The sequence below is a fragment of the Tyto alba genome, unplaced genomic scaffold (genome assembly GCF_018691265.1).
Source record: "Tyto alba isolate M040663 unplaced genomic scaffold, T.alba_DEE_v4.0 Super-Scaffold_1, whole genome shotgun sequence".
Taxonomy (NCBI): domain Eukaryota; kingdom Metazoa; phylum Chordata; class Aves; order Strigiformes; family Tytonidae; genus Tyto; species Tyto alba.
This window is the reverse complement of record NW_024881261.1, coordinates 685,826-711,798: the sequence shown is the minus strand read 5'-3', so window position 1 is coordinate 711,798 and position 25,973 is coordinate 685,826. Positions and strand designations below refer to the sequence as shown.

Here is a 25,973-nt window from a genome sequence, read left to right as displayed (position 1 = left end):
CGTGCCCCTGCCCCCTGCTTGGGAACGGACCACGTGCCAACTCGAGGGGCTTGGGAAGGGCGGGGGACCGGAGTGTTGAGGTGCCCCCTGAGCCCCCCCCGGTTCCCGCCCCCCTCTCCTACTGCTTAAAGAACAGTGGGAACCATCAATTCTTCCTGACAGCCCAGCGCACCCGTACGTGGTTGTGGCCCGACAGGTGCCATACCAGAACTCCAAGGTCTCCAAGTTCTGGGTCTGCGCAGCTGGTAGAAAGTACCAGAATATTCCGAGTTGGGCTGAAGCGGAAAAGTACCTGATGAAAGTCAATTATCTCAGACCCTATAAATACCGGCCCTAATGGGGACCCCCTGAGCTGTCCCGGATGGCCGCGGGCTGTGACCGGCCCCCCCGGGCTGGGGTGCCTCTCGGGCTCAGGCTCCTCGGCGCTTGAGGGTCATCGGCTCACAAAGCCGACGGGCGGCCAGGGCGAGCTCAGACCCCTGCACGCTCCGTTATCGCTTCCGAGAAATGCTGGCGCGTTGTGAGTGTTTGCCGCAAACTCGGGAAGAGGGAAATTGCAGCTGCAGGCTGGCCTCTTCCACCTGCCTCTGCCTCTCTATGAGCTTAAATACGCCCATTTGCCTCCACAAGTGTGGATGTCTGCATATTTTGCTGGATATCCGAATATTTCTGCTCTGTTGATGCGCATGTTTTGTGTGTTTACATACATACTTATATATATTTTGATTTAGAATGCTTTGTAGCAAGCTAGTGTGAATCTTGTCATTCTTGAACGTGTAATCAAGTTGTTATTTTAATCGTAACATATTTTGCTAAATCACTTTGTTAATCTTGAAATCGACCGACCATTAAGTGCTGCTAAAATTTACCCTTTGCTCTACCTCACACCACGAATGAATCTTAAATTGCTATGAAGCGTAACCCTGTGAGATATTTTCATGCACAGCGCAGTGAGCCGACGGGGCTGTGCTGCCGGGAGGGTTTTCTCGGGGGGCCTGGAGGCCTTTCCAAGGCTTTTTTCTTTCCAAGCCTTTTACACTGGATGCACCCACCCTGTGAGCTCCCCAAACAGGGAAACCTGAGCAGGAAGCCGCTGAATTGGGGTGCGGGGTGTGGTGGGCGTGGGCCCTGGAGGGCAAGCAGGTAAGTAGTCACAAGGGGAAACGGGGGAAAAAGTGCTTTTTAAAAGCATCCCCCGAGTGAAGCAGAGGAATCGGCGCCTGTGAGGCTGATGGGGGCGCCTGCCAGCAGCGAGGCGAGGGAGCCCGGCGCAGCGTGAGCGTGGGGCGAGGATCCCGCGGGTGGGTATTTCTGCTCGCCCGCTGAGCAGTGACAGAGCCTGTAATTAACTGTTCGGGCTGGAGATGCTGCCCGGCCCTTCCAGGCAGCGGGAGCTCCGCTCCGGGGAGGAAGGGAAGCCTGCAGCACAGAATGGGGTTTTTCTTGGCGTGGGTTTGTAGCACAAAGAAGAGCGGCACGGCGCGGGCCAGGGAGCCGGGGGGTTGCTCTTCGGGGGGGGCTGCGGTGCCCCTGAGGGTGCCAAGGGCTCCAAGGGCCCATCAGTGGTATTTTTTTTTTTTTTACTTGCCTTCAAACATGTATTACAATAAATTGTATCCTTGTTATAAGTGTGTCTATATATAAAAAAAAAAACAATTTCAGTGTTTCATATCGTACACAGAATACATAGCACTGTGGATACTCTGCAAGCTAATGGCATAAAAAAGGAACTTGCTTTGTCTGTGTTCTCTTCCCAAAATACATTGTCAGGTTGTTTTTTTTTTTTCAGCTCGTGACTTGCCTTCATCCCATCTAGTTTGAATTACTGAGTCGGTATTCCAGGCTTGCTGACAAATGGATGACAACTACTCTCAAGAGTTTAATGGCAGCAGCGATAATTTTGGAGCCGAACGTCTCAAAAAGAGAAATTTGTCTGGTTCTAGTTCATCAGAAGAGATCGGGGAAGCTGCTGAACAGTGTCTGTCGTCATCTTCAAGTACTCTTGATGCCAGCAGAAAAAACATGAAACATCTTAATAAAGAAATATATAGACTGCCCAGCATAAAGGTGAGTATTTTATGAGTACTTCTGATACCTTTCGCTAGAGCATAGCACAGAATAGCTAAGGGCTCATTGCTTAGTCAGATGAGTGGAAAAGCTACATATTCTTAGCTATGATCCTTAATTCCTGCGGGGTTTTTTTAGGAAAAAGTCCTTAAATAAATCCCTTCTGCGTGAAATTTATAGAGCTGTGTATCCTTTAATCCCCTTTAATGGTGTTCTTTCCATAAAAGCGTAGAGTGGTTTACAGTTTTCACATTCGACATTTTGCATGCCAAAGAACAGACCCTCTCTTTCTGGATTTAAAACATGTTTATGTTTTTCTCCCTTAGTACTTTCATCGGGAAGGAAATGTCATATCAACAATTCCTGAGGATTTATTTCAAAAACTGCCACATCTTGTTTGGCTGGATCTCTGGTATAACAAGATTAAAGCTCTTCCCCCTGGAATCGGTTACCACAGGTGAGATCATTGGTCATACATATAATTTAATAACAAATGTATTTGTCTTCTATTTGCCTCACTGTAATTTCATTGTAACAGTCAGACTTTTACAAGCTTTTGTCTGGCGTTGACCTCAGTGCAGGAGAGCAGTAAATAGGCTTAATTTTGTTTACAAGAGCTCAGATGAGCTAATAGGTCCAATTAATATTACATAGTGAATTTCTAAACTTTTAGCTTTAGAAATGTAAGACCTGTTAGTCTTCTCATGCAAGTTTTTACAGGATGGTAGGTGAGGCCAAAACAGGGACTCCCAGTCACAAACCTCATGTCACCCCTAAGTGACAATCAAGGACAGTTTAGTCAAAGAACTTTACCCATTAATCTGGTGTTGAAGTAGTCTGACGAGGTATTCCCCATTGGAAGGATTAATTTGCTGTCACCGATTCAGAAGGGGTATGTGAGGGAGAAAGTACACCGTGTTGCTCTGACCCTGAAAAGTGTACTTACTTTCACATTGCCAGGATCACCAAAACTAACTTCCCACCATTTTTTTTTTTTTTTTTTTTAAATGTCTTTGGACAATTCCTCCCTTCCCATTCCGGAAGGGGAAGACCACAAATCACAATATGTGGTAATTAACAGGGACAAAGAAATTATTTTGCTACCGGAATAAAAAAAAAAATAACGGACTCGGGCAAGTCTATGAGAGTCATAAATCGAAGTGGTTCATTGCCGCTACCAGCGCGTTTATGGCTCTTCCTAGCGGCCGATGACACACAAGCAGAGGGCCCGGTCGGTTACACGCGTTCTTCAGCGCTGTCCACGCGCCGAGGACTGACAGCGCATCGGGCGTTACCCCTGTCCGTAACGCACCCGACACCTCGCTGGCTTCCAGTCAGTCACTGCTGTCCTGGGCCTGCTGGCTCATTAAATCTTGCGAGCCCAAACACAACGCTCTGTACACCCCTAGCTCAAGGCACAAAACTTTCCACCGTTTAAGGAAACGGCCGGACGTTTTCCATTAACCGTAGCCTGGCATGTCTGCTTCGGGCAGATCTCCGCATCCTTATCTTGGTTTTTCTACATCCCTGTTTGCGGCTGCCCAGGCTGCTGGCCGGCCGAGGTCGCGATGTCCTCACCGCTCACCAGCTGCACAGCACCCTCTTCTTCCTCTCTTCGCGTCCCGTTTGCCACAAATGTTAATCCAGTGTTGAGCAGCTGCCAGAATGTTTGATTTGTTTTTCTTTCCTAGAGGTAAAGAAATGTTATGACAGAAACTACCAAGCTTTCTTCTTGTTTGTTTTGTTGAATTTTAACAGTAAACGTGTGAAATTGCAACACAAGTAAATAAAAACCCACCAACTTCTCTGTTAGGATGATTTTTCACGTATGGTATGAGCAGCACCTTGCCTATAGAATACCATTGGAGCTGATGTGTTTGCTGCTGGATATTAAAAGCTATTTAAGAGAGTGCCACTAGAATGGCAGAATGAAGCGGTCAAAGGCTGGGAAGCAGGCGGAGCATGGTTTCTGTGCCCTCTCCATTTCACAGCTGCCCGGGGCCAGGGGCTGTGTGCTGCAAGGGGCAAAGGGACAGCCCCTGCATTAGCCCGGGTGGGCCCGGACCCTAAACACGCAGTAGCCCAGGGGCTCCCATCGGAGCCCCTCCGAGCAGCAGCATCTGCAGCGACGCTGGGCGGTTTACGTGCTAAGCAGTGCCGACTGTTTTCGGAGCATGGGCACACCGACTTTTTTTAAGAAGCTTAGGATTTGCCTAAATGTTTACAGATTTTTCAGGTGTATCAAAAAGGTATTATCTCACATGTGACACAAATGCCATAGATGTCGAATGTGACCCACGTCAAGCTGCTTCCAAGAATAGGACCACTAGTACTTCTGAAAATAAGAAGTGGACAAAATGAAATACAAATAGGTCATATTTCTTTCTAATCTCCTTATCAAAAAGGCTGATCGGTTTTAGCTCAAATTTAGCCTGAGGAACACACTCAACCCAAACAGTTGAAGTTCAGCAAAGTTGTAAACAGCTGGAAATCATGTGTTTGCAATTGGAACTGTCAGTATCAGACTTTAAAGTGGTAAACAGGCTTTGCAAAGAAAGATCAGATACTAAATACTGAAGTAGTTTATAATAAATGGACATAAATTAAAACCTCAGATTGTCCTACCCGAAAGCTTTGGGTGTGATATTTTCCAACACTGATGTTAACAATAGAGAAGTTTGGATTTGCCTTGTGGAATCCTTTCTGTAGTAGGAAACAAAAGCAAGAAAGAACTAAGGAGGAAAAATAGTCTTGTGTTTCTATTTAATTAAATGGACTTCACTCTTACAGTTGCTCCTATTTTCTGTTTTATTCAAAAGGCAATTGAAAACACTGCTTTTAGAAAGGGATCCTATAAAAGAGCTACCCACAGAGCTTGGTAAGTACTCACTTCTTTTTTGAAGATATCAAAGACATTTTTTGACTCGTAATGTTTAATTCTGTGGTTAGACTTTGATATATTTTGATTTTATCTAAAGAATGGTTTTAACTTACCACGAACATGTACCATGAGAGGAGGGGAAAAATTACTTAGGTTATTTATAATGATTGCCTCCATTGATAAGAGGGGAAAATCTTATTAAAATGTCTGCAGCGTTCTGGTTGGAAATGTTCAATGTTGTTTCTCTGAGTAAGGCTGAAGTAAAAAGCAAATCTCGGGCATTTACATAGTGAGACGTATATAGCTAAATGTGATTAGAGCCGAGAACTTCTACAGCAGTTTCTTACACTCCAAGTTGTCTTTATGGTTCGTAACTTCATTTTACTGCCTCTTTTTGCATTAGGAGTTGCTACTTTGAAATAACAAGTATTTCCAAATTAAATGATCCTAAACAAAACAGAGCAGGTTGCGTGGACTCCTGGGACGCTCCAGCTGGGACTCCTTGGGCTCTGAGTCCTCAGAGCAGAAGTGTTGGGGTGGGTTTTTATCCCTGTTTGATGTTGTCTGAGCTGTCAGGCTCCCAGGTGTCGTGCTGGGAGCCTGACCTCCAAAGCTGCCCCTGGAGCCTGGGCTTGTGTGGCCAAAAGTGGCTTGACCCGAAGATGGCCACACGGCTACAACAGAGCAGAATATTTCAGCTGGAGGTGTTCAGTCAGCCCTCGCTTCCTTCTGCCCGCGCAGCCGGCGTTTGGACGGCACGTGGGCGTCCCTCTCCGGAGTTGCTCGCGGCAGACGGCGCTGGCTGCTGTGCCTCGCCCCGCTCCCCTTATGCTTGTTCTCACTTTCCAGCACCGCCGGCATAAAGCCTCCCGCCTCTGGCCCTGAGATGACACCTCAGCTCGTGACTAAAGCGCGCCCGGGAATGTCCCCAGGTACTGAGGCCAGCGGCACAGGGGGACCCGTTCCTTGAGGAATGCCCTGTCCCCGTGGCAGCGTGCAGAACTCCCCTGGGCGCGGGTCTGGGGCTGGCGCTGCCGGGGGAGGCCTGGCTGGCACAGCCAGACGGGCATCCCGAGGTCCGAGCCCACCGTTCGGTGATGCAGTCGTAGTCGAAGGCCCGAGAATGTTCCCAGGCACTGATAAGCTTGCTGTTCCTTTAACAGCGCGTTGCTATCCCCACGTAATGCTGTGCTCCTGCCCCTTGGGCAGTGCACTGAGAAAGCGACCAGGCACGGCAAATACCCTTGCATCACAGCCGTTCTAGCCCCCTACTTTTGCTCAGATTTTGGCAGAAAATGCTGCCGGAGCAATGCTGACCCTCTTGCTTTCCATCTAGCAGTTATTCTGGACTGGTTCCTTTTCGAGGTTTCCAGCACCAGGATCTTCCACGCAGACCTGTCTCTCTTCAGCCCCGTGGGTCCCTGCGTTCCTCAGGCCTGCTACCCACGGGCTTCGGGCCAGCTCATCCTCCTGGGGCAGGCCAGAATCCCCTCTGCCCTCGCCCAGCTCTGTGCTGAAATCTTTCGCAGCCAGCGTGACGGAGGGGCAGGCGTGCTGCGCCCCAGTTGACCTGATGGAATCTTCAGGCCTTCACCGGGAAGAAGGAACCAGCTGAGCCCTGCAGTTCAGATGCTGTTTGCTCGGACACGATTCACACGTGCTGCCGCCTCTGCTGTACTAGTTAGCCGTTAGCTGCACCCTGAAACATGGCTTATTCCTGTGGAGTCAGCTCTCCTTCAAACAGCTCTTCTAGGAGATACTTGAACAGGGGATCAAAGCACATAAGGATGCAGGGAAGCGACCTCAAACTGGAGTTGCATGCGGTGACCAGTGCAGCCCTGCTGTCACCCATCTGGCTGCTGGAGAGGAAAGGCTGGTGGCCCAGGCAGAGGAAGGACAGGGCGTCACTCGTTCCGTTACTGCTTCGCATGAGGCAGCCTGTTCCTGGAGCAACTCTGCTCTTTCTACCCTGAGCTGAGCAGCGCCTGAAACAAAAACCCACTGATTTAAACGTCCTTGTGTTAGCCAGAGTAGAACAGGTCACTGGTGCGCTGGCCTTCCTGCGGTAAAACTTTGCAGTGCTGTTTTCGGGGCAGGGCTCCCTTCTGCTGTAATACTTTGGTCATTGCAGGTTTCCCAGCTCGGTATTTAGACGAGGGAATTCCTACCACACGCGACACTTACCCACTTCTGCCGGCTGCGTGGGTGACAGGTACCAGAACAGGGGCTGCCAGCCTGCCTGCTGCGTCGGAGCTTCGGCTCAAGCCACAGCAATTGGCAAAGAGCGCGGCAGGCTCTCCGGGGCCGGTTTGCTGGGCGGCAGCGCGGGCTGACAGATGGCTGGAGGTGTCTGGAGGGGCGCCCGCTGCCAGGCTTCCCGGCGGCACCTACGTGCTCCTTAGCGAGTGCTGCAGTGACAGCCGGGCTGGGCGGGGGGGGCCGGGTCCCGGCTGCTCTGCCCTGCTCTGCTCTGCCCTGCTCTGCTCTGCTCTGCCCTGCTCTGCTCTGCCCTGCTCTGCCCTGCCCTGCTCTGCTCTGCCCTGCTCTGCTCTGCTCTGCCCTGCTCTGCTCTGCCCTGCTCTGCCCTGCTCTGCTCTGCCCTGCTCTGCTCTGCCCTGCTCTGCCCTGCTCTGCCCTGCTCTGCTCTGCCCTGCTCTGCCCTGCTCTGCCCTGCTCTGCTCTGCTTTCCCCTGCCCTGCCCTGCCCTGCCAGCTCCGCTCGCGGGAGCGGCACCATCGCCTGCGCACATCCACTGCGGTGTTTTTAACGGCGGCAAGGCTGGCAGGATTGTTCTCCTGGGGCGATGCTGTCCTACCACGTGCCTTGCCCCGGAGGACCCGGTCCCTTGACAGAGCCCGTATGCCCGTGGCATTGCCACCTAGCAGTTGCGTATATACCACAGTTGCCCCCGTGTAACGGGTATAGCTGTGTGCCTGTGCTGGTGTGCGCACCCGTGATCTGCAGAACCGTGCCTGCCTCTGCCCGCCCAGCAGCAGCCCAGCGGCTTCAGCCTCGACTCCTTACACAGTGGACAACGTGAGACTTGGGCCAGCACAGTGATTTGCAGCTTCGCTGGAGGAGGGCGGGCGTAAAGCAAGGGCTGCCTTAGTCCCGGTGACTAAAGGCTTCCCGGCTCCCTGCGTGGAGCTGAGCTTGTCAGGACCCCCCAGGCAGGGGCATCGCAGGCTCCTCCGGTCACGGGGACCCGAGGGGATTACCAAGCCGTCCACCCGGTAAACTGGGAGGAAAACTGGGAATTGTGCTGTGACGTTATGAGGGGTTGTCAAAATCTAGTACTATTTTACAAAACACTCGTGTTTTGACAAGACACCTTTTTCTGACAAAATCATGTTTCGCGAGCTAATTCCCAGCCCGTTCTTCCTCCTACCCTTCTCTGTCGCTCTCCTGTCGGTGCACTTGCCATCATAACCACCTGTATCAAGAGACAGAGCAGGAGCTATGCTGACAGTGTCAGCACTGACTTAAATTAGAGTTGCTGTCCTACAGTGGCCGTTCCGTCATTCTTTGTGTTCTCTTTTTGCAGTGAGTAGAATACCGGGTTTTATGATGCTGGTATCATCAATACCAAGCAAAAAGTTTATAATGTAAACAGATGAGTTTGGAGGATGATCCATGATAATTCTCTGCTAGTCTTCATTTCTTGGGGGTGTTTTTCACCTAGGCCTGGAATGAATTTGCAATGTTTGCCTTCATTTGTTGAACTTTTTTATAGTGAAAAACTACTCGTTCAATGAATGAAAAAATCTTTCAGAAGGGGAGCTGAAGTCTCAGTGGTGACAAAACAGTTTTGTTATTTGCCTGTGGCTGTTCCTAGAGCGTTTATACTGGCTCACCTGATTTGTGTAGAATTATCATGTCTTCTGAATTTAACTGTCAAAGATGAAAAACTCATTGCCAGCCAACACGTTTCAAAAAAACCGTTTGGAACTCCAGCGTACTGCCTGCCAGTTGGGCAGTGCTGTAGGGAACTTGCTTGACGTGCCTTCTCGTTCCAGGGCTGCCGGGGCTCGCTGGAGAAGCCAGGAGAGCCACCCGGCTTAGGGGAGAAGTCACTGGACTGCCCACGCCTCGGTTTCCCCCGCTGTAAAATGGGGGTGAGAATATTGTGCTCTTCAAGCCTCCTGAAGAAAGCATTGCGTAGAAGCTCGATAACTTTATTGCTGCATCTACCCAAGCGTTCTTCAGAATGATTTAGGAGCAGCTCTAAAGCATGGAGAGTTCTCGGTAGGTGATGCCGTTTAAAACTTATGCAAATGATTTTTGAAAAGGATTCTGAAAGGTAGAGTGCCAGTTTGCCATCCTCCCAGGCGTGCAAGCGCAGTCAGTGCGTACTGCCACATCCCGCCGCCTGAGCTGTAGCGGCATGTCCCCTGTAACTCCCCCACTGCATTCAAATCGTGGTCAAACCTGAGCGGTTTTCAGCAAGATAAAAAAGCGATTTCATTTTTCCAGTACTGAAGTCATCTGTGTGATTCATTCTGATCGTTTCCATTTAAAAATAGTTTAAATTTCTCCATACTAAGCTATTTTAAATCTAATTGTATTTCCAAGTATTTCTTTACAAGGTGCATTTTCAAAGCCATTTCTTCTTGTTAATAATGTAGCTCTTTCTTTCTCCATTTATATTTTATGATTATTTGAAGTAATTTTCTAATTTGTGAATCGTGACTGTATGAAAAGGCATTCTGGTAATTGTAGCTCACTGAGCAAACTTTTGGTTTTGGATTGTTAGAATACAGTCAATTTACTAAACCTCCAAACCTCAGCATTCCTTACCAGCTTTACTGACAGCTAGCAATAAGATGTGGAGCACTGGGATGTGTGCTCGTTTGACAGATATAGTTGCATGTGAGCTCTGTGGCGATATTTCTTGACAAAAGCAACAGCAGTAATTACACAACAGCATGTTTAGTCTCTGGAATAAACACAGATTTTCAGTTTTAAGCACTTTTGTTACTCTGTAACATAATGAAGTATACAGTACTGCTGGTCTGTTGTATTTTTAGTTTGTAGTCAAGTAATTCTTCCTTGTGGGTTTTGCTTTGCTTTGGTTTGGATTTTTGAGGGGGTTGTTTTTGCCAGTTTGCCTGCCTGGGGTATTTCCCTCGGTCTCTGGTACTGGACACTCTTTTTTTCTGACCTTCCCTCAGAACTCTTGTCCTTCCGCGAGACTTTGGCAGGCTGATTCCACATTGTTCCCTCATAAACTTAACTTACAGTAAAACAACAGTATGTTTCCCCAGGGATTTCAACAAATAATTTTTTCAGTTCCGTTCCTGTTCAGTTTATCTAAATCACCTCAGTTGCAATTTGGGTGCAATTTCAGAACGATTCAGACCGTTCTGGTTTTCACTGCTTCCCAATTTGAGTTCAACATTAGCAGACTTTAAAGTATAATTCTGATTAAAATTTGAGTGTTCTAGCTATGGTCTGTGAAGAGAAAAAAAAAATAAGTTTTGAATCATTTTGATGTTTGAGCTGAATTTTCCTTAACTCTCAAGTAAGTAACTTTGTCGGTGTTGTGATGGGAAAACTGGTTTTCTTACACTACTGGTAAGCTACCAGTCGGCTAAGCAAAAAAAAAAAAAAAAAAAAAAGAAAAGAAAAACCCAGAAAAACATTGAAAAATGGGAATGTAGTTGAAAAGAAACAGGTTTTAGGTGCCTTTGTTCTGCATTTCACTGAAAGAAAGAATTTGGAGAACAAATGTGCATTCCATGGCGGTAATAGGATGTCGCAGTAAATTCTGTGTGTAGCTGTGGTATAGTTTTTGATGTAGCAGGTTGGACATACTGTCTCCTCGATGTGAAGAATCCATTTGCACTTGGGTCCCAAGTCTCTCTTCCAAGAGAAGGGATCCCAAAGGATCCAGCAGTTGTCCCCATCGTGACGTTTGGAAAAACTGCTTCGTGCTCCCCAGCTTCCCAGAGAACCCCGGCACCCGCTTCAGCTGCTCACTGCCTTCAGTTGCTCTCGTGCTGGTTTTCACTTTTTGTTTTTAGGTGTACTTTGTCAGTATTGCTGCAGTTGGCATTTCCAGAGAAGTAACGTCAAATGGAGTTGTTAATCACATTGTAAAATTTGTTTTGTAACATTCCTTTCAGCTTTAATTACTGGTAATTTAAAAGCAAATAGCTGTGCTATTAGTAATGTATTTGTCATTTCTGCAAGTAAGATTTTACAAAAACATTTTTAAAGAGCAAATACACTATTTTACCTTGTGATGAGTAAAGCAGATAGACACAGAATTTTAAGCAGTCAGCCTGTGGAAACTGAGGCAGAGTAGACTATACAGTCAAGTTGTAAATGGAGATTTAAAGTGTGACTCCGGTAATACAATATGAAAAATATATTCTCGTTGACTTGATTGAGACTGTCTATGTGGTTTTCAATGCTGCACTTCCTAAATACAGTATTATAAACCATATGTCAATCTAAAATAAATGTCAGGCCAAAAGATGGCGTTACCTTTCTTTTAGAGACCTGGTACATTTATTTTTTGAAAGATTGAACAGATTTCAACTGTTGTGCTTTTGTCTGAGTCAAAAATGGCTGAAAGTATTATTTAATTCTGCAAATCTAGTTAGGAAGGGAAAACTGCTCATTTTATTTTACTTCTCTGAAACATAATTTATAAATATTCATAAATAACCAGCATAAATCTGATTCTGAAATTGATTGTGTGTATTTTGCACTTTGTTCCCATTTTACCGGACAGCAAGCAGAACATGACAGATGACTTTCCACCCTGCTGGTCGTCTTCTCTTTACACACGTAACTGTGCTGCGTGTACTTCTGCTTTTGAGGTGGGCAGGAGGCTGACAGGCCTGTGTGATGCAGGGGCTCAGTAGCCCTTGGGAGGCTGAAGATTTATGTCCCTCTTGTTTGTCCTCAGGAGCTGGTGGCTCTTTGTTTCCTTGGGCAAGGATAGCGAACAGTGAGGCTGGGGGTGAGAAGCTACATAGACCCAGTGATGTTAGAAGTAGAAAATCAGAACAGTGCACTAGAAAGAAAAGAAGGATAACTGTAATTCTTTTCCTTTCCCATGAAAAAATGAAGTTAGGGCAAAAGCACAATAACAGCAGCTGGAGGATTGTGCTGGTTAGCTAAGCTGTTGGGAGAAAGTTCATTTTGTCTAGACTAATCTTGAATGGGGAGAATCATTTGCTTAGAGAGAAATTAAATATTTAAAAATTTTTAAAAATCCAAAACATTAAAAGATTGCAAAGCTATTAAGCAGCAGGAGAACATAAGGGCAAAATCAGGTAGAAGAAGAGAAGGCCTGAAAACAATCACAAGAAGAATGACAGGCATAAGGGTCTGTTTTATACAAATTCATGTGAAACGTCTCAGAAACCAAAATATAAAATGCCTGAAGTCATTAAGGGGCAGAATACACGCCCGCTGCATGCTGCATCTCTGGCTCAGCTCAGAGATGAGTTCCCACGCTGGGAAAAGGCAGGTGTGCTTGACAGAAGAGGTGACAGTTCTGAGGTTCAATTAAAAGTATATGAAGTGATAAAATACGCCTTTGGTTCTGTGTACCTCTGGTGCAAACTCTGGAACTGGGTTTCAGCTGACTTCTTTTGTCACAGAAGCCTCAGTCTGAAGGTGGCCTTGATTAAGCATAGCAAATCAACAACTTCAGCGTTCCGAGGAGTTACTTTCAAGGAGAAAGCAAATATTTCAATGTAATTCAGTCTAGTCTGTCCAGAATAGCCTGAGATTTGAAAAGAGAAATATAGCCCATCAGGAATTTGGTAATAATCTTAAGTATTACGGTATTGGTAATACTGTGCATATATAAACGTGTTAGTTATTTGTAGCTCTAAAACCAGCAAACTAAAAACCACTAGACTCGGCCAAATAAATAATTTAAAGTAGTATATAGTATCTGCATATGCAGTAATGGTAATTATCGTAGAAATCACAAACACAGTAAATACCAGTCATTCACTTTGACTCACCTGATATATATATATATCTGAAAACTCATTCATCTTTCAAAATGTCGAAAGGTTGGGCCCGATGATCTTTCGAGGTCCCTTTCAACCTGGGCTGTTCTGTGATTCTGTGTTTGCTAAATTATATTACTTCCCCAGGAAACTTAACTTCATTGACAGCCTTGAATCTGAGACACTGTCCACTTGAATTTCCACCAAAAGATGTCATACAAAATGGATTAAAATCCCTCCTGTGCTTTCTTCGGGACCGTGGGAATGGAAAACTGCTCTCTGTGGAGCCAGCCACTTCAGGTATGTTGGAGATGTATTTGTGTGCGTCTGCTGTAATTTGGCTTGAAAAAGGTGTGAACCACGGGATGCTTTCCTTGTGGGCCCTCTCGCTAGTGCGTGTCATCCACCTTCGCCTCTGAAAGGGATATTGCTGGCTGGAATAAATGAGGGAAAATAAATGCTTCAGTGTTGTGATTAAAAAAATCAAACCGTGAATCTTAAACGTCTAAGTGGAAAAGGAGAGGTTGTATTTGTGTAAGAGGAAGTTTTAATTGCGTGTGATGCGCTTAGAGAAACAGAAGACGAAGTTTCAGCAGAGGCTGTTGTTCAGAATCAGCAGAGGAGAAGCACAAGCAGAAGGTTGGGCTGTTTCACTATGATGGGAAGTGGGTGGTGTGGGTGCCAGGCAGCTCATCAGGACCGCAGGGAGGACAAGAATACAGGTCGGTGACATTTTATAGGGGGCATGGGGGAAACCGAGATATTAGGGAAGTGAAAGAGGACACTTAACCGGCAGATGACTGGGGGAAAAAATGGAAATACGGTACCTGACTTACAGAAAAAAGGTGGAGCTGGTAAAATTCCAGATGGGTCTGTAGCTCCTGTTCCAGGACACAGACTGGTTCAGGTACTCGGGCTGCTGCGGACGCCGGGGCGGTTAGTGTCAGCCTCCCGTGGGCGTCAAACCCAACACCTTGCCCTCCTCGACTTGCCCAGCCCGGCGGGTCCCGCGGGCTGGGGGCTGCCCGGGGCGGCGGGGGGTGCCGCTGAGCACCGTGCCGGGGTCCCCGGGAGCGGGGGGGCTGCTGCCCCCCCCCCCCCCCATTGCAGAGCCGGCGCCCGGCTCCCGCCCCGCTGCTCGGCCTGGGCACGGGGGGAAAGGGGAAGGGGAGGTGGGCCCGGGGGAAATGCCTCCCACCCGCCTGCGGGCCACGGCGGGGGGGGCACGGAGGCATCACACCCGCATGCACGCCGCAGCACGGGCCGCCTTCTTTTTAAAGAGTGAGTGTGCTACAGCCACACCGCACACCGTCACCCATGTTTGCAAGCTGCTCCGCACGCTTCATCCGCCTACCAGGAGGCCGACGGTGGTTTTGGTGTTTTCATATCGTGTCCGAGCTCACAGCCTTCAAAGGCAAACACAGTTTGTTCTTTATCACGCTTTCTCTTTTTTTTTTTTTTTTTTTCCACAGTATCGCAGTTATAAATTTACATTAGGAGGGGAAAATTAAGAAGTTGTCAGCAGAGAGGAAAAGATGCAACGTAATTTGCATTATTTATGCTCTGATAGACTCCAGAAGTCATTAATAATAGAAATACTGGTCATATTCCCACAGAAGACCCTTTTCTCATACTTAAGATTTCCTGTAATGAAGGCTAATTACTGTGGACACCATGAGAATCAGACTGGAATTAGGGGTGTTAAAATGCGATATCATTAAAGGGAACGCAGTAGATTCAGAGTATGAGTGAGGCACTTAAAATGCTAAGCAATATGGTGAAATATAAAAATATCAGTTCAAAATACCACGATACTGAAAATGAAATCAAAATACTGATGTAAAGATAATGACTGGGGGGGGCGGTTATTAATCTCAATTCCATGTATGGTGTCGCTAAAGGAAACGATGTGCATTTTCAGAACTTCCCAATGTTGTCTTCATGTTTGAAGACCTGGTTTACAATTCTTGTTTTGAGACAAATTATATCCCAGTGGCGTTGCTTAATTACCACTATTTACTTTAAAATTTCACCACGCTTCAGCATGACTGGAGAGCAAGCAGTGTGTTTTTCTACATGGACAACTTTTATTTGCGTTACCAGTGCTTAATGTTTACATCACTTTTTTTATTTGAATGGACATTTGTTTTAGCATGCATAATAGGTAAAAATCTGCTTGCTTAATGTTAAGTCAGCAGGATGCAAGTGGAGTTACAGAATATGATACCAGCTGTATTATCCACCCAGCGTGGCTTTTATACTTGCAAGAGATCTTTCTGCGCAATCTGCAGCTGGATTCGCGTGACGTAGTAGAGAAGGAGCTGGTGGCTACTTGCGCTGGCAAGTGAAACTGTTTTCTCAGAGGGCTCAAATCAAGGCTTAGTTTCAGAGCACCAGTTCTGTTAGCTTCACACCGATTTTGATACCTCCTCAAGCAAGGATCACGCTAGAGGAGAGCTGTTGTAGGTGGAGAGCGGAGACAACTGGAGGAGGTGCTCGAGGAAGGGAGCCCGGCCCCTGCCTGCAGGCAGCGCTCCTGGAACCTGCCTCAAGCCACGTCCTGTCACAATTAGTGTAAATTCATCATCTGGAGGAATGTACAGGGCCTTCCAGGGAGGAAACCAATCATACATTAAACCAGACCTTTTAGGATGCAAGATTGCTCTTTTAAATACACTTTACTGTTTTAGAAGTCCAGTCCTAGTGTAGTTTTTAATGTAGTCACAACGAGAGCGCTCGAACCCCAAAGTTCTCCAAGGTTCTGCATTTCACAGAATTGCACGTGCTACAGGAATCGGAGCAGGCCATTGCTAAACACTGTGACAAAAAATCAGACGGGTCCTCTTCCTAGGAAGGTAGTCGGTGGCCCATGGAAGCAGGTGGGCTTCATTAAGTGTTTGGGGGGTTTTTTGGTTAAATACTGGCATTTTAATATAGGAACATATACTAGTTGTTTAACTTATTTTTTGCTGTACCTTCTGTGGAATCCGTCATGTTTACTGGTGCACTGTGCTACGTTAGTTTACAGAGCACTGAAATGAAAGGGAAGTAAGATCTTAGTTTAATTTGTGCTTCATTTGTGGATACATAGTTTGGGCTAATGTTTGTTTTTCTGGACATAGGCCTAATGACAAGTGTAGGTGTTTACTTGGTATTTCCATCAACAGCAGAATAATGTTTAGAATTGAATTAGGAAAACCACTCAGGAATAAAATGCCAAACATTTGCCATTCATTTTCAATGAGATCTAATGTGGCTCTCAGATATTCAAAATGATGCCTTTTATAGACTGTCAAAGTGTTTTGGTAACAAATCCTTATCGTGGTTGAAATTAGAATGCTTCAGAACAGTTAAACTAAGCTTCCTCTAGCATTCAAGTGAGTTTTAGCAAGCAAATTATGTAAACAGAAACAAAACTTCTGTGCAGTAGAGTCCACGTTCTTACTGTACTTATGAATGTTCTCCTTTGCAATTAGGAAATTGGTGTATCTTTGAGCATTTCTAATTGTTACCTAAAGTAAAAAAAAAAAAAAAATTAGGGTAGCAACAAAAACATGTCTTTTTAATGTTAGACTAAAGAAATAAAACCCCTGAACAGAAGAAAACATTCATCTTGGGGGCGTCTGGCAAAGTATATTTATGTACTGTACCCCTAACACTAGTGCTAGGAGCTCATCATGAGCTGAAAGAGGTTGGGTTGTCTTGATTTTGTTTTTAAAGATGTGCAGGTTATGAAAATAGGCTGTCAACTTTTCGTCTTATCTGTCTGTGTGAGATGAACCAGTATTATTTTGCAGAGATCACTTTCTATACTTAGCAACACAGAAAGCAGTTTAGAATTAGTTACAGCTGATCACTCTTCAGGTTAGTATGTGAAGTGAGAGTTTTGTCTGGAAATTAGCAGAGTAGTGTCTGACGGTAGTGTGGTGTTTATTTTGTAAAGTGGACTATTACAGCTGTTCTCTCTTACACGTTTGTTATACGCTTCTTTTCAAAGTAAACATGTAACATACCTGAAACACTCTCGTTAGTTATTTTGGTCTGTAACTCCCTTCAGTGGTACACAGTCTTGAAAATGTTGAGGATTTGTTTTGTGTTCTTCAAAATAACAAATCAAAAGCGCTTTTTCTGCTGCTTTTGTCTGCTTAAGAACGTGGGATTGCATTCTCTTCTACTTAATTCAAACACAATCGGTTGGAATGACAAAACAATTGCAAATCGTACTCTGGAACAGTGTTGGAAGTTAATTATGTTGTTATGTTTAATGTTAGTTTAGATAGTGGTATATTTAAAGAAAAATAATCCCTTTAATATTTAGAATCTGTGGGCATGCACATGAAGTTTGGGAACCTTCTGTAATATGCAAGAGTTTCTTGCTCCCTCCCACGCGGCCCATCTGTTCGTGTTGGATGAGAGCAGTGTGTAAGAAGTAGTATATACATACTTCGTGCAGAGAGGATAACAGAATGTACCTTGGAATAAGGCTTCTCCAAAATGCGAGAAGAAGAGGGAGATGAAATCCAGCGTGTTTCTTCTCCAGGGTTCAGGGAACCTCCTGAGCCTCCAGTTTGTAAGAACCCGACCTTTGCGTATCTTACGGTCTCTCAACCCCGCGGCCAGAGGCGAGCGGAGATGCAGTTGGCTGTCGGGGTTATTGTTCGGGCAGCAGCACGGCTGGGGCACAGACCCACCCAAAAAAGAGGATGGATTCTGTGGTGGGCAACTATTGCCGAGCTTGACACTTCTGTGGGTGCCCTGATAACTTACCGGTAACTCTGGTTTGTGTACCTAAGTGTAAGTCACACTTTGGAGTGCAGGGTAGATGTGCCCCGGAATTAATCATCATCAGGTAAAGATGAAATTTCAGCTATGTGTGAAGATTAATCCCTGTAAAGGTGTAATTTGAGATAATGCTAAATTTGTTTAACCTGAGATGCCAGTTGGGATGAACTGCGAGGTGTGCTACGGCTTTCATCAGCGCTTTGGTTTTCGCCATTACGTGACAATACATTAACTATTTAAATGGATTATGTTAAAAGATCTTTCCTGCTTTGACTCACAGATTGCATTTGGGCACTTGTAGTATGTTAATGATTATTGTATCTGTTTGCTTTGCCTTTTTACTTCCTCTGATACATGGAACGTATTTTTAACTACTATTCATCATACAGAGAGCTCTAATTCAGTCATACACCGTTCATGTAATACTTATTTCTACCCACATCTACACTGGCAGGCTATAAATGCTGCAGGAAAACGGAGTGAGGAAGTTATGGATTTACACAGCCTTAACTCAGTCCTTATATCTGCACGCATTATGTGAGTCTTGATTTCCACTCTTTTCTTCCTCAGAGCAGAGATCCCAGCATACAGCTGGGATTTTCCGCTCCCGCGTCCCGCTCTGTTTCAGGGTTCCCTGCTGCTAATTCGGTGTATTTGCCACGGCTGTGCCTAACTGCTGCTAATTCGGTGTATTTGCCACGGCTGTGCCTAACCCTTGCTGGTGTCCGCAGCGGACCCCCGGCTCAGCTGCGGGGCCGAGGGTCCCCCGGGGGAGGCGGGGGCTCCGGCGGGCCGGGGGCCCTGCTCCTCGGGCTCCGTGTCAGTCAGAGGCATTAAGCACTTAGCAGAACTGATTGTGAGTTGAATCGGCTCCTGCGTGGTAGAACTGATAAAAAGCTGGGTGAAGAGTTTGCCAGATTGTGAGATAGATAAATTATCGATCAGAAGGAAGCCGCTGTTCTGCTCACATTCATCAGTAGACTGTTGGTTCCTTCCAGAACACGGATTGCTCTAAACTTGTGAAAAATCTTTGAGTAAAATATGTATTAAAAAAAGACCAGCGAATCCTACTTCTGCTAGACTGATTGACTGACGTTATCTAAACATTGTGTTTTGCTTAAAGAACAATTCATCGACACGTAGGACTACCGCCATCTCCCTTTAATTCCAACAGAAATGCCACCTGTTGAAAAGCTAAACGTAAGTGAACTGTTGCAGTCCGGTCTGGAGTTGTCGGATGAGTGGCCTAACGAAGAGGAAAAGCTGCGATTTCAGAAGCTGAAAGAAGAAATTATAAAAGATGAAAAAGAAGAGTCTCTTGCTGACGAACATGTAGGTGCAACCCATGAACCGCGGGAAGAAAGAAGAGCTCTGCTCGGAGTCAGCAGGTCTTTCCAGGTGACCAAGCTTCACGCCGTGGGGTCTGACCGGGGTCTGAAGTGCTGGGAAACTGTTGCTACTGGAAGATACAAAAGCAGCTTAATATGCATCATTATTGTCAAATATGTATTTGATGAATAAATGGTATTTTTGACATGAGTAGATAGAATACAAAACAACCTTTATATTTTCTAATACTTTAAAGACTTTTCCCCCAAAATTAAAAAATGCTATCCATCTTTTTTATTTCCTTATTTACTTCCTCTTTTGATAATTGTGCCCTTGAATGTCTAAATTCATTCTACTGAAAAATACAATTTTATAAATCACAATAACAAAGAACTGTAGAATCCTGCCAGTAACTTAATTTTCCATTTCTAATATATACAAGATGGTAAATAACTACATGTAAGTACAAGATAATACATTAAATTCCTTTACACTGGCATACAAATCATTTTATAAATGCTTTATTTGTCATATTTCATAATATGTGAGTAATGCAAACCCTATTTGTGAGAATTTTTTGTTGAATCCTTTCTGAAAAAAGAAAGTACTTTTTTTTTTTTTTCCTAAGAGAATAAATACACCGGAAATGTTCTTAATTTTTTTTTTTTTTCAGTATTTACCATGATATCAGTGACTCCCCCCTCCCCCAATATTCGTGAATGTTTTTATTGTTACCTAAATATTATTTCTCAGCACTGTTTTTTAACAAACTAGAGCTGAGTGATTTTATTTATTTATTTATTTATTTTTAATATCGACCATTTGATCGGGTCTCACACTGCAGACAAAACAGGGAAGGGATTTTTGGATGTCCTGTGAATTTCTGCCTTGCCTCCGCCCTCCCCGGGTGGGTCCCCTGCCCCTCCGGAGCGGTGGGTGCGCAGCGGGGGGCCGGGCTCCCCAAACCGGCGGCTGCCCTGGGTGGGGGCCGGCCCCCCGCCGGCGGGACACCCCCCACCGGGCACTGCCCGCCGCCCGCGTCCTGCCCACCGCTGGGTACCGATACCCTCATGGCTTGGGGTTTTTTTTTTTCCTTTCTGAAGTATGAACGGTACGGAGAAAACCTGGCGGAATTCACGGTTTATGCTTTACTTTGTTTCCTCACAATACAACCCTGGGCTCGCAGCGGTTTCTGTGAAGTAATTACTCAGGTAAATTACCTAAGCATGGCTTTTTCCTTTCAATATTTTAAGGGTTATATGGAAATAAAGCAGACTGCTCATACGCAGGATCACTAGTAGATAAAAAACTGCGTTTTGGGCGTGTATTATCACCATTGTTAAATGTGCTCAGTTTTCTCTGTAGTATTTAAACAACAATATCAAGCCGTCCATTTTAAAAGGAGAACGTCCCTCCAGAGCAGTAAGTTTATTGAGTTTCTATCCTGTGACAGGACGACTCCGGCAAAGCCAGCTGAAAAGGGCAGGTTGGGAGCAGAGAGGGAGCTGAAAGAGGAACGAGCTTTACTTGAGCACAGGAAAAGGCAAGTGTTACAGGGTAATTGTCTTTTAAACATTGTGATTTAGCTGCTGAATAGATTGCCTGGGTGACTGTTTATAAGGGAAGAGGTAACTTCAAATATTTTGCGCTACAAGTGTAAATATATACAGTGCTTTCCCTCACAAAACGCAAAACAAGGCAGGTGGCTTGCCAAGCTTCTTACCAACTTGGCCATCAACTCCGTGAATTCCCGTTTCAACTGAGCAGGAAACAAATTTATGTCAGTTAATTCGTACGTTACATTCCAGGTAAACTTAAGTGTAACTTTAGCTTTGCTGACAGAAAGCTACAGCTAGAGGGCAAACTCTGCACATGACATAAGAATGTGACATTTCTAGGGTATAAAAAGTATATGTATTGAACAAATTTTGCTAGAAGGACTTGTTTATATCTCTGCATATTTTCCCACTGTATGCAGACATTTGGACTGCTGTTCAGAAATCAATCCACGTGTTCCAGACTAGATCCAAGAAATGAGGCAATGTTAGTCCTAATTTGTATCATCTTAATACATTTTTTTTTTTCTTTTATAACCGGAGCTATAGAAGTCATGCTGCAGAAGAAGGGCATCTCCGTGGCGGTCCTGGGAGCACGGGGTGGTCGTGTCGCGGCAGGGCAGTGCCCGGGATTTGGGGGGTACGCTCTGTGTCCCAGCAGTTTGGGCCATGCCCCCGGGCTCTGGGGCTCCACCCCCGCCCCCGGGGAAGCCGGGGGAGCAGCAGGGCCGGGGAGTTCTGCCTGCCCCCTCGCCCCAACCCTCCCCTCCCCGTCAGGCTGGGGCCACGGCCGGCTGGGCGCTCCCCGCTCCGGAGGAACGTGTAGCCGGGTGCTGGCGTTGGGCCGTGAGCCATCGCTGGGGCCGGGGTTTGGTAAAACCGATCCCGCTGCTGCTGGGAGTTACCCAGCGCGCCGGTGTGCGGCGCGGGAGGGCGATGGCTGGGAACCCGGCTCAGCTCTCACGCCGTCTCCCGCCCCGCCTTCGCATCGCGGCTCCCTTGGGCTGTGTTCCCCACCCTCCTCGTCCTCGGGTGAGAGGCTGACCCAGAGGAGGTGTTGGCTCGGCTTCGTGTCGGACCTCGAGGCGAGCTTTGTGAACGGTTACAGGCAGGATATAGAGGCTGAGGAAAATAATGGGAAGACTTTAGGAAAGCATCCAAAATGAGAGACTGGGGACACTGTCTATTTTTAATTAAACTATTGATTTATTTGGCATTACTATAGTTGACAAGTTTTTTTACAAAAGGCGGTGGAAATGACGAGCGTTACTCTGTTGACGTGCCAACGGCCGTACAAGCAGGAGCCTGAAACTTAGGACTCAACCAAAGAAGAGCTGGAGAATCACTGCGGACACCCAGAGTCCGAGTAGACACCATATTACTGGGACCTTTATTGATGAACCTTAAAAATCTGATGGGCCAAATTACGTTATCCAGTAGAACTTTTCGTGGTACAACTCTCTACTACTTCTTTATGTTCACGCAAATTTACTCCGTATCTAAACTTACCAAGTTTAAACCCTGGTCCAGAGATGAACCGTGTACCTTGCCACCGGTCCTCTGAGCGGTTTCGTCACTCTGCGTGGCTTTTGCTCGAATCTGTGCCCTGCTCTCTGCTGCTATATTCCTCCACTCAGCTGGGAAGTGAGGGCGGGTCTTCGCAGTTCTCACCTTCCTGTGGTAAGTTTATATTTCATGAAGGTGCCCCCGGTATTTTATTTCTCTTCGTTAGGAATCAGTATGTCTATCTATGTATCTTTTATTGCTCGGCTGTAAATGGCTAAGCATGCAAACAAGAGTGGTAATGCTCATCTCTTAAGTTATGGCTTTAAAAGTTTGCTATAAATCAACTTTTTCAGCAATGAGGAAGTGCTTCAGGAATGGCGCAGCCAAGGGAAGTTGATGAAAGAAGAAAAAGAAGCGTTTAGATTTTCACCTACAAATGCAGACACGGTATGTAACAGAAAATAGCAAGGTAGCACACTGGGAAAGCAATCCACTAATGGTATCCTTGGATTTATTTTATTTTTAGCCCATATATTGAAGTTTCAAACTTAAAAAGAGAAAACCAAGACTTGGAATGCCAGCCCTCTGGCAACGGCTTTGCAGACCCTTTCTCAGATATCTGTGTGGACTGTGGCTCCTGCGCGAAGCGCTGCAGCCCCACGTGCAGTGTAGGAGTTGCCAGATCCTTCAAACTGCTGTTCAAAATCTGTAGTGGCTTCAATAATCAGGCTGCTTGGAGGCGTTGAAACAGAAGCGCGTATGGTGAAATACGATTTTTTTAAAATTATTGAACGCCTCCGATATGAGAAGTTGCCTCTGCCAAACTGAATTTGAAGTCGGCTGGATTTTCTGGTTCCTCCAGGAATTTGTAAACACTGGCATATGAAAGGAGGGGACCTCACTTCTGGTTCTTTCTGAGTGACATAAAAGGCCTGGAAAGTTTTTCTCCCCAAAGTAACAAACTTTAAAACAAAAAACTCAAAAAAAAAAAAAAATGATCCCTTTTAGTTTTGCCATTAGATTCTCATTCTGTATAATACAGTATTGCAAAAGATGAGATGGTGAAAATGAATACACATGACTTTTCCAGTGCTCTGGTGTGAAAATGAACTGCGACACAGACACTGAGTAAGGCAGTTAGGGATGATCACTGAAGGAACTTGAAATGCTGTGAGAGTTTTTCTCTTGCTGTGAAGAATTCTTTCATCTCAGTTTCATGATTGCTGGGCATACTACTTCTAACCTTGAAAGTGTAGAAATACACCCAAATTTTTCTGAAGTGTCAGTAGGTTTTAAATTAACATGAATTACACCTTTCAGTGATGAGAAGGGGATTTGTACAGGTTTAGTGTTACATTTTACCGATACCTGTTTAGCAATACCTGGTACTCGAAAGATAAAAAAGGACCTTTGTATAGCACATTACAGCCTTTCTAAAAATGCAGGAAAACTTGCAGTTTAACATCTGACACAACCAAACTATTTTTTGTATACGTTTTAAAAGTAAAAAAGCAGCCATACTACCAGCTTACTGGGCTTTTTTACTGGTTGGTTGGTTGGTTGGTTGGTTGGTTGGTTGTTTTTTAAACTCAGATTTTTAAAACAGTCAAATTTATGTCACTAAACGCATCAGTGCTTGGAGAAATGTCTCTGGAAACTGCAGCTGATCGAACAGGAGATGACAGGGCTTTACCATCTACCGAGGGGCCTCTGGCCCAGGCGCCCGGCGCGTCGGGACGGGCACCGCACGCCGTCTGCCCTGGCCGGGCGGGACCCTGCGCTTCGGACAGTTTATTCGTGTTAATACAACCCCTTCTCACCTTTCTGCTCGCCCACAGTGTGACATTTTCCACCAATTAAACAGTATTTCTTCATCCTGGCAGCAGAACTTTGCTTAACCTGCAGAGCCCCGGGGATGTCCCAGAGGCAGCTGCTGGGGGTCGGCGCTCCCCGTTCCTCTCGCCGAGCGGCGGAGCGTAAAGGTCGTATCTGGTTACTTCAGCAAAACAGAAATTTTGATTTATGCAGGTTTTTTTTTTTTTATATCCGATACTATATATGATATAGTGCTAAAACGTTTTGGAAGCGGTGGCTGGAAAAGTGGTACGAGCAGGATGTCACTCCATGCATCTTCACCAGAGCTGCTAACCAAGTGTGTTACCAGGCGTTTTAACCCGATCCTCTCAGACTGTGGTTATTCATTGCTGCCTTTCATTGTCCTGGAAGCTGAATAAAGGCGTGACTGTAAGGCTTCTCTCTGCCATAGCGCCTTCGGCCGGCCGTGGGCCAGAGCTGAAGCGAGAGCCCCTTCCCATTCCGGGGCAGGATTGACAATATTTACTCACGCTTCACTAATTTTACACAGAATTTCCCGTGCAAAATTGTCCTTTTGGTGTATATGGATGAAACCAAGGTCGGCCGCTTATTGCCGGCTCTCTCCGCGCTTTAAGCTGGTGATGTCAGTGCGGCAGCTCCCGACACTGGGGTTTGTCGTGGGGCAGTTTCATGATACTCGAAGCAGGAGCGTGACCAGAAGCAGGTTGTGTGAGAAAAAAAATTGCGTCTTTCTGCTGTGAACAGTAGGGGTCAGATCTGAACACGCAGATTGGTTTTTGCTGGAAGCCGACTGGCTGAACTCCTGCGGGAGCCCTGAGCTCCTCCCGGGTGGTAACGGCTCCCGAGGGTTCGGCTCACCCCGTCGAAGCTGTGCAGGTCTGCTTTCTCTGTGCGGGAAGGTCTTTGTCGTGGCCAACTTGACGATTGGTTTTAGGACTACAGAAATTTGGTTAGCACAGAATGGAGCTGAATTCTGATTGACAAGAGAAGGAGTAAGTGTGCTGTTACGTGATGCATTTAAACATCCCTCATTTTTTTTTTTCTCTTCCATGTTCCCACATAAATGAATGGGGAGAACGTGTTCACTCCCAGAGTGAACAATTCTTGAATTCTCCATTTTCCAGCAACTGAATTTCTCCTGAAAAGTTGTTTCTTCTTTAAAAACAAAACCAAAAGAAACCGAACCTGTTTAGGTACTCTACGAGGTGGTAGAGTACCTATAGGTGGTCTATAGGTGATACGCACCCACGGAGGTAACAAACGGGGGGGTTGAGGTGGCAGTGGGGAGCCAGAGGCTCGGCGAGTTGGGGGTGGGTGTGGGGCGGCCCCCGCGTGCGTGTGCCGAACGGGAGGTGGCACCACGGGACCGCAGACGAGCCGAGGCGCCGGGCTCCTCTGCCGCTGCAGTTTACATCGACACCCCATAAACAGTGACATTAACACCAGCTCTGCAACTCGTCCTCGCAATTTCATACGAACAGTCTTTAACCTTTGCTCTGATGTTCAGTGTATTTCTTTGTTCTCTGACCGTCTTGTTAGAAGCAGTTTTCGTATTCCCGGAGTGTTACAGAGAAGATTCCTTTACCTAGCCCTGAAGATTTTAGTTTTCAAGTTGTTCTTGTTGGACTGAGTGGTGGGGGGGTGGAATGCAAGGCAACTACCCTTAATTAATAAAGCTGAAAATATTTTTCCTAAAATTATGGGATTGTCTTGGATTTTGAATCCTAGTTTTGAGCAGTTATGATAAAGGCATGGGTAGGTGAGTAACGGTTGCTTGTGGTTGCCGTTGCATACCTTGACTTTCCCCAAAGGAAACACTCTTTTTGTGTGTATGTGTCAGATCAATGTGAGCGTGCCATGTCATTTCTGCTCTGTCTTCACCTTAATTGATAATGTCATAAGGGACAGTTCTGGAAATGGATTTATTCTGCAGCATCCTTCTTCTGTTAGCTGATTGACTTTCTTTGCAGCAGCGTGGTTACAGAAGCATAGTCATAGGCATTACTGTAAAAATATAATTGACGGTTTTACTGTAAGCCA

At 45.9% G+C, this 25,973-nt stretch overlaps 1 protein-coding gene across 1 annotated transcript; it reads left to right on the top strand.

The window, feature by feature from the left end:
• The first annotated feature begins 1,854 nt into the window (after positions 1-1,854).
• On the top strand, positions 1,855-19,227 carry LRRC27 (leucine rich repeat containing 27). Its single transcript, XM_032992418.2, has 5 exons — positions 1,855-2,067; positions 2,394-2,524; positions 4,887-4,945; positions 13,072-13,224; positions 18,881-19,227. Exons 1-5 carry the CDS (start codon positions 1,855-1,857, stop codon positions 19,225-19,227), a joined length of 903 nt encoding a protein of 300 aa, XP_032848309.2.
• The last annotated feature ends 6,746 nt before the right edge of the window (positions 19,228-25,973 follow it).

Excerpts from the sequence above, each read along its gene's own strand:
- LRRC27 (XM_032992418.2), top strand. The coding sequence starts at position 1,855 with ATGGATGACAACTACTCTCAAGAGTTTAATGGCAGCAGCGATAATTTT. Across the intron at positions 2,068-2,393 it reads ATAGACTGCCCAGCATAAAG|TACTTTCATCGGGAAGGAAA; the intron begins GTGAGTATTTTA and ends TTTCTCCCTTAG. Across the intron at positions 2,525-4,886 it reads CCTGGAATCGGTTACCACAG|GCAATTGAAAACACTGCTTT; the intron begins GTGAGATCATTG and ends TTTATTCAAAAG.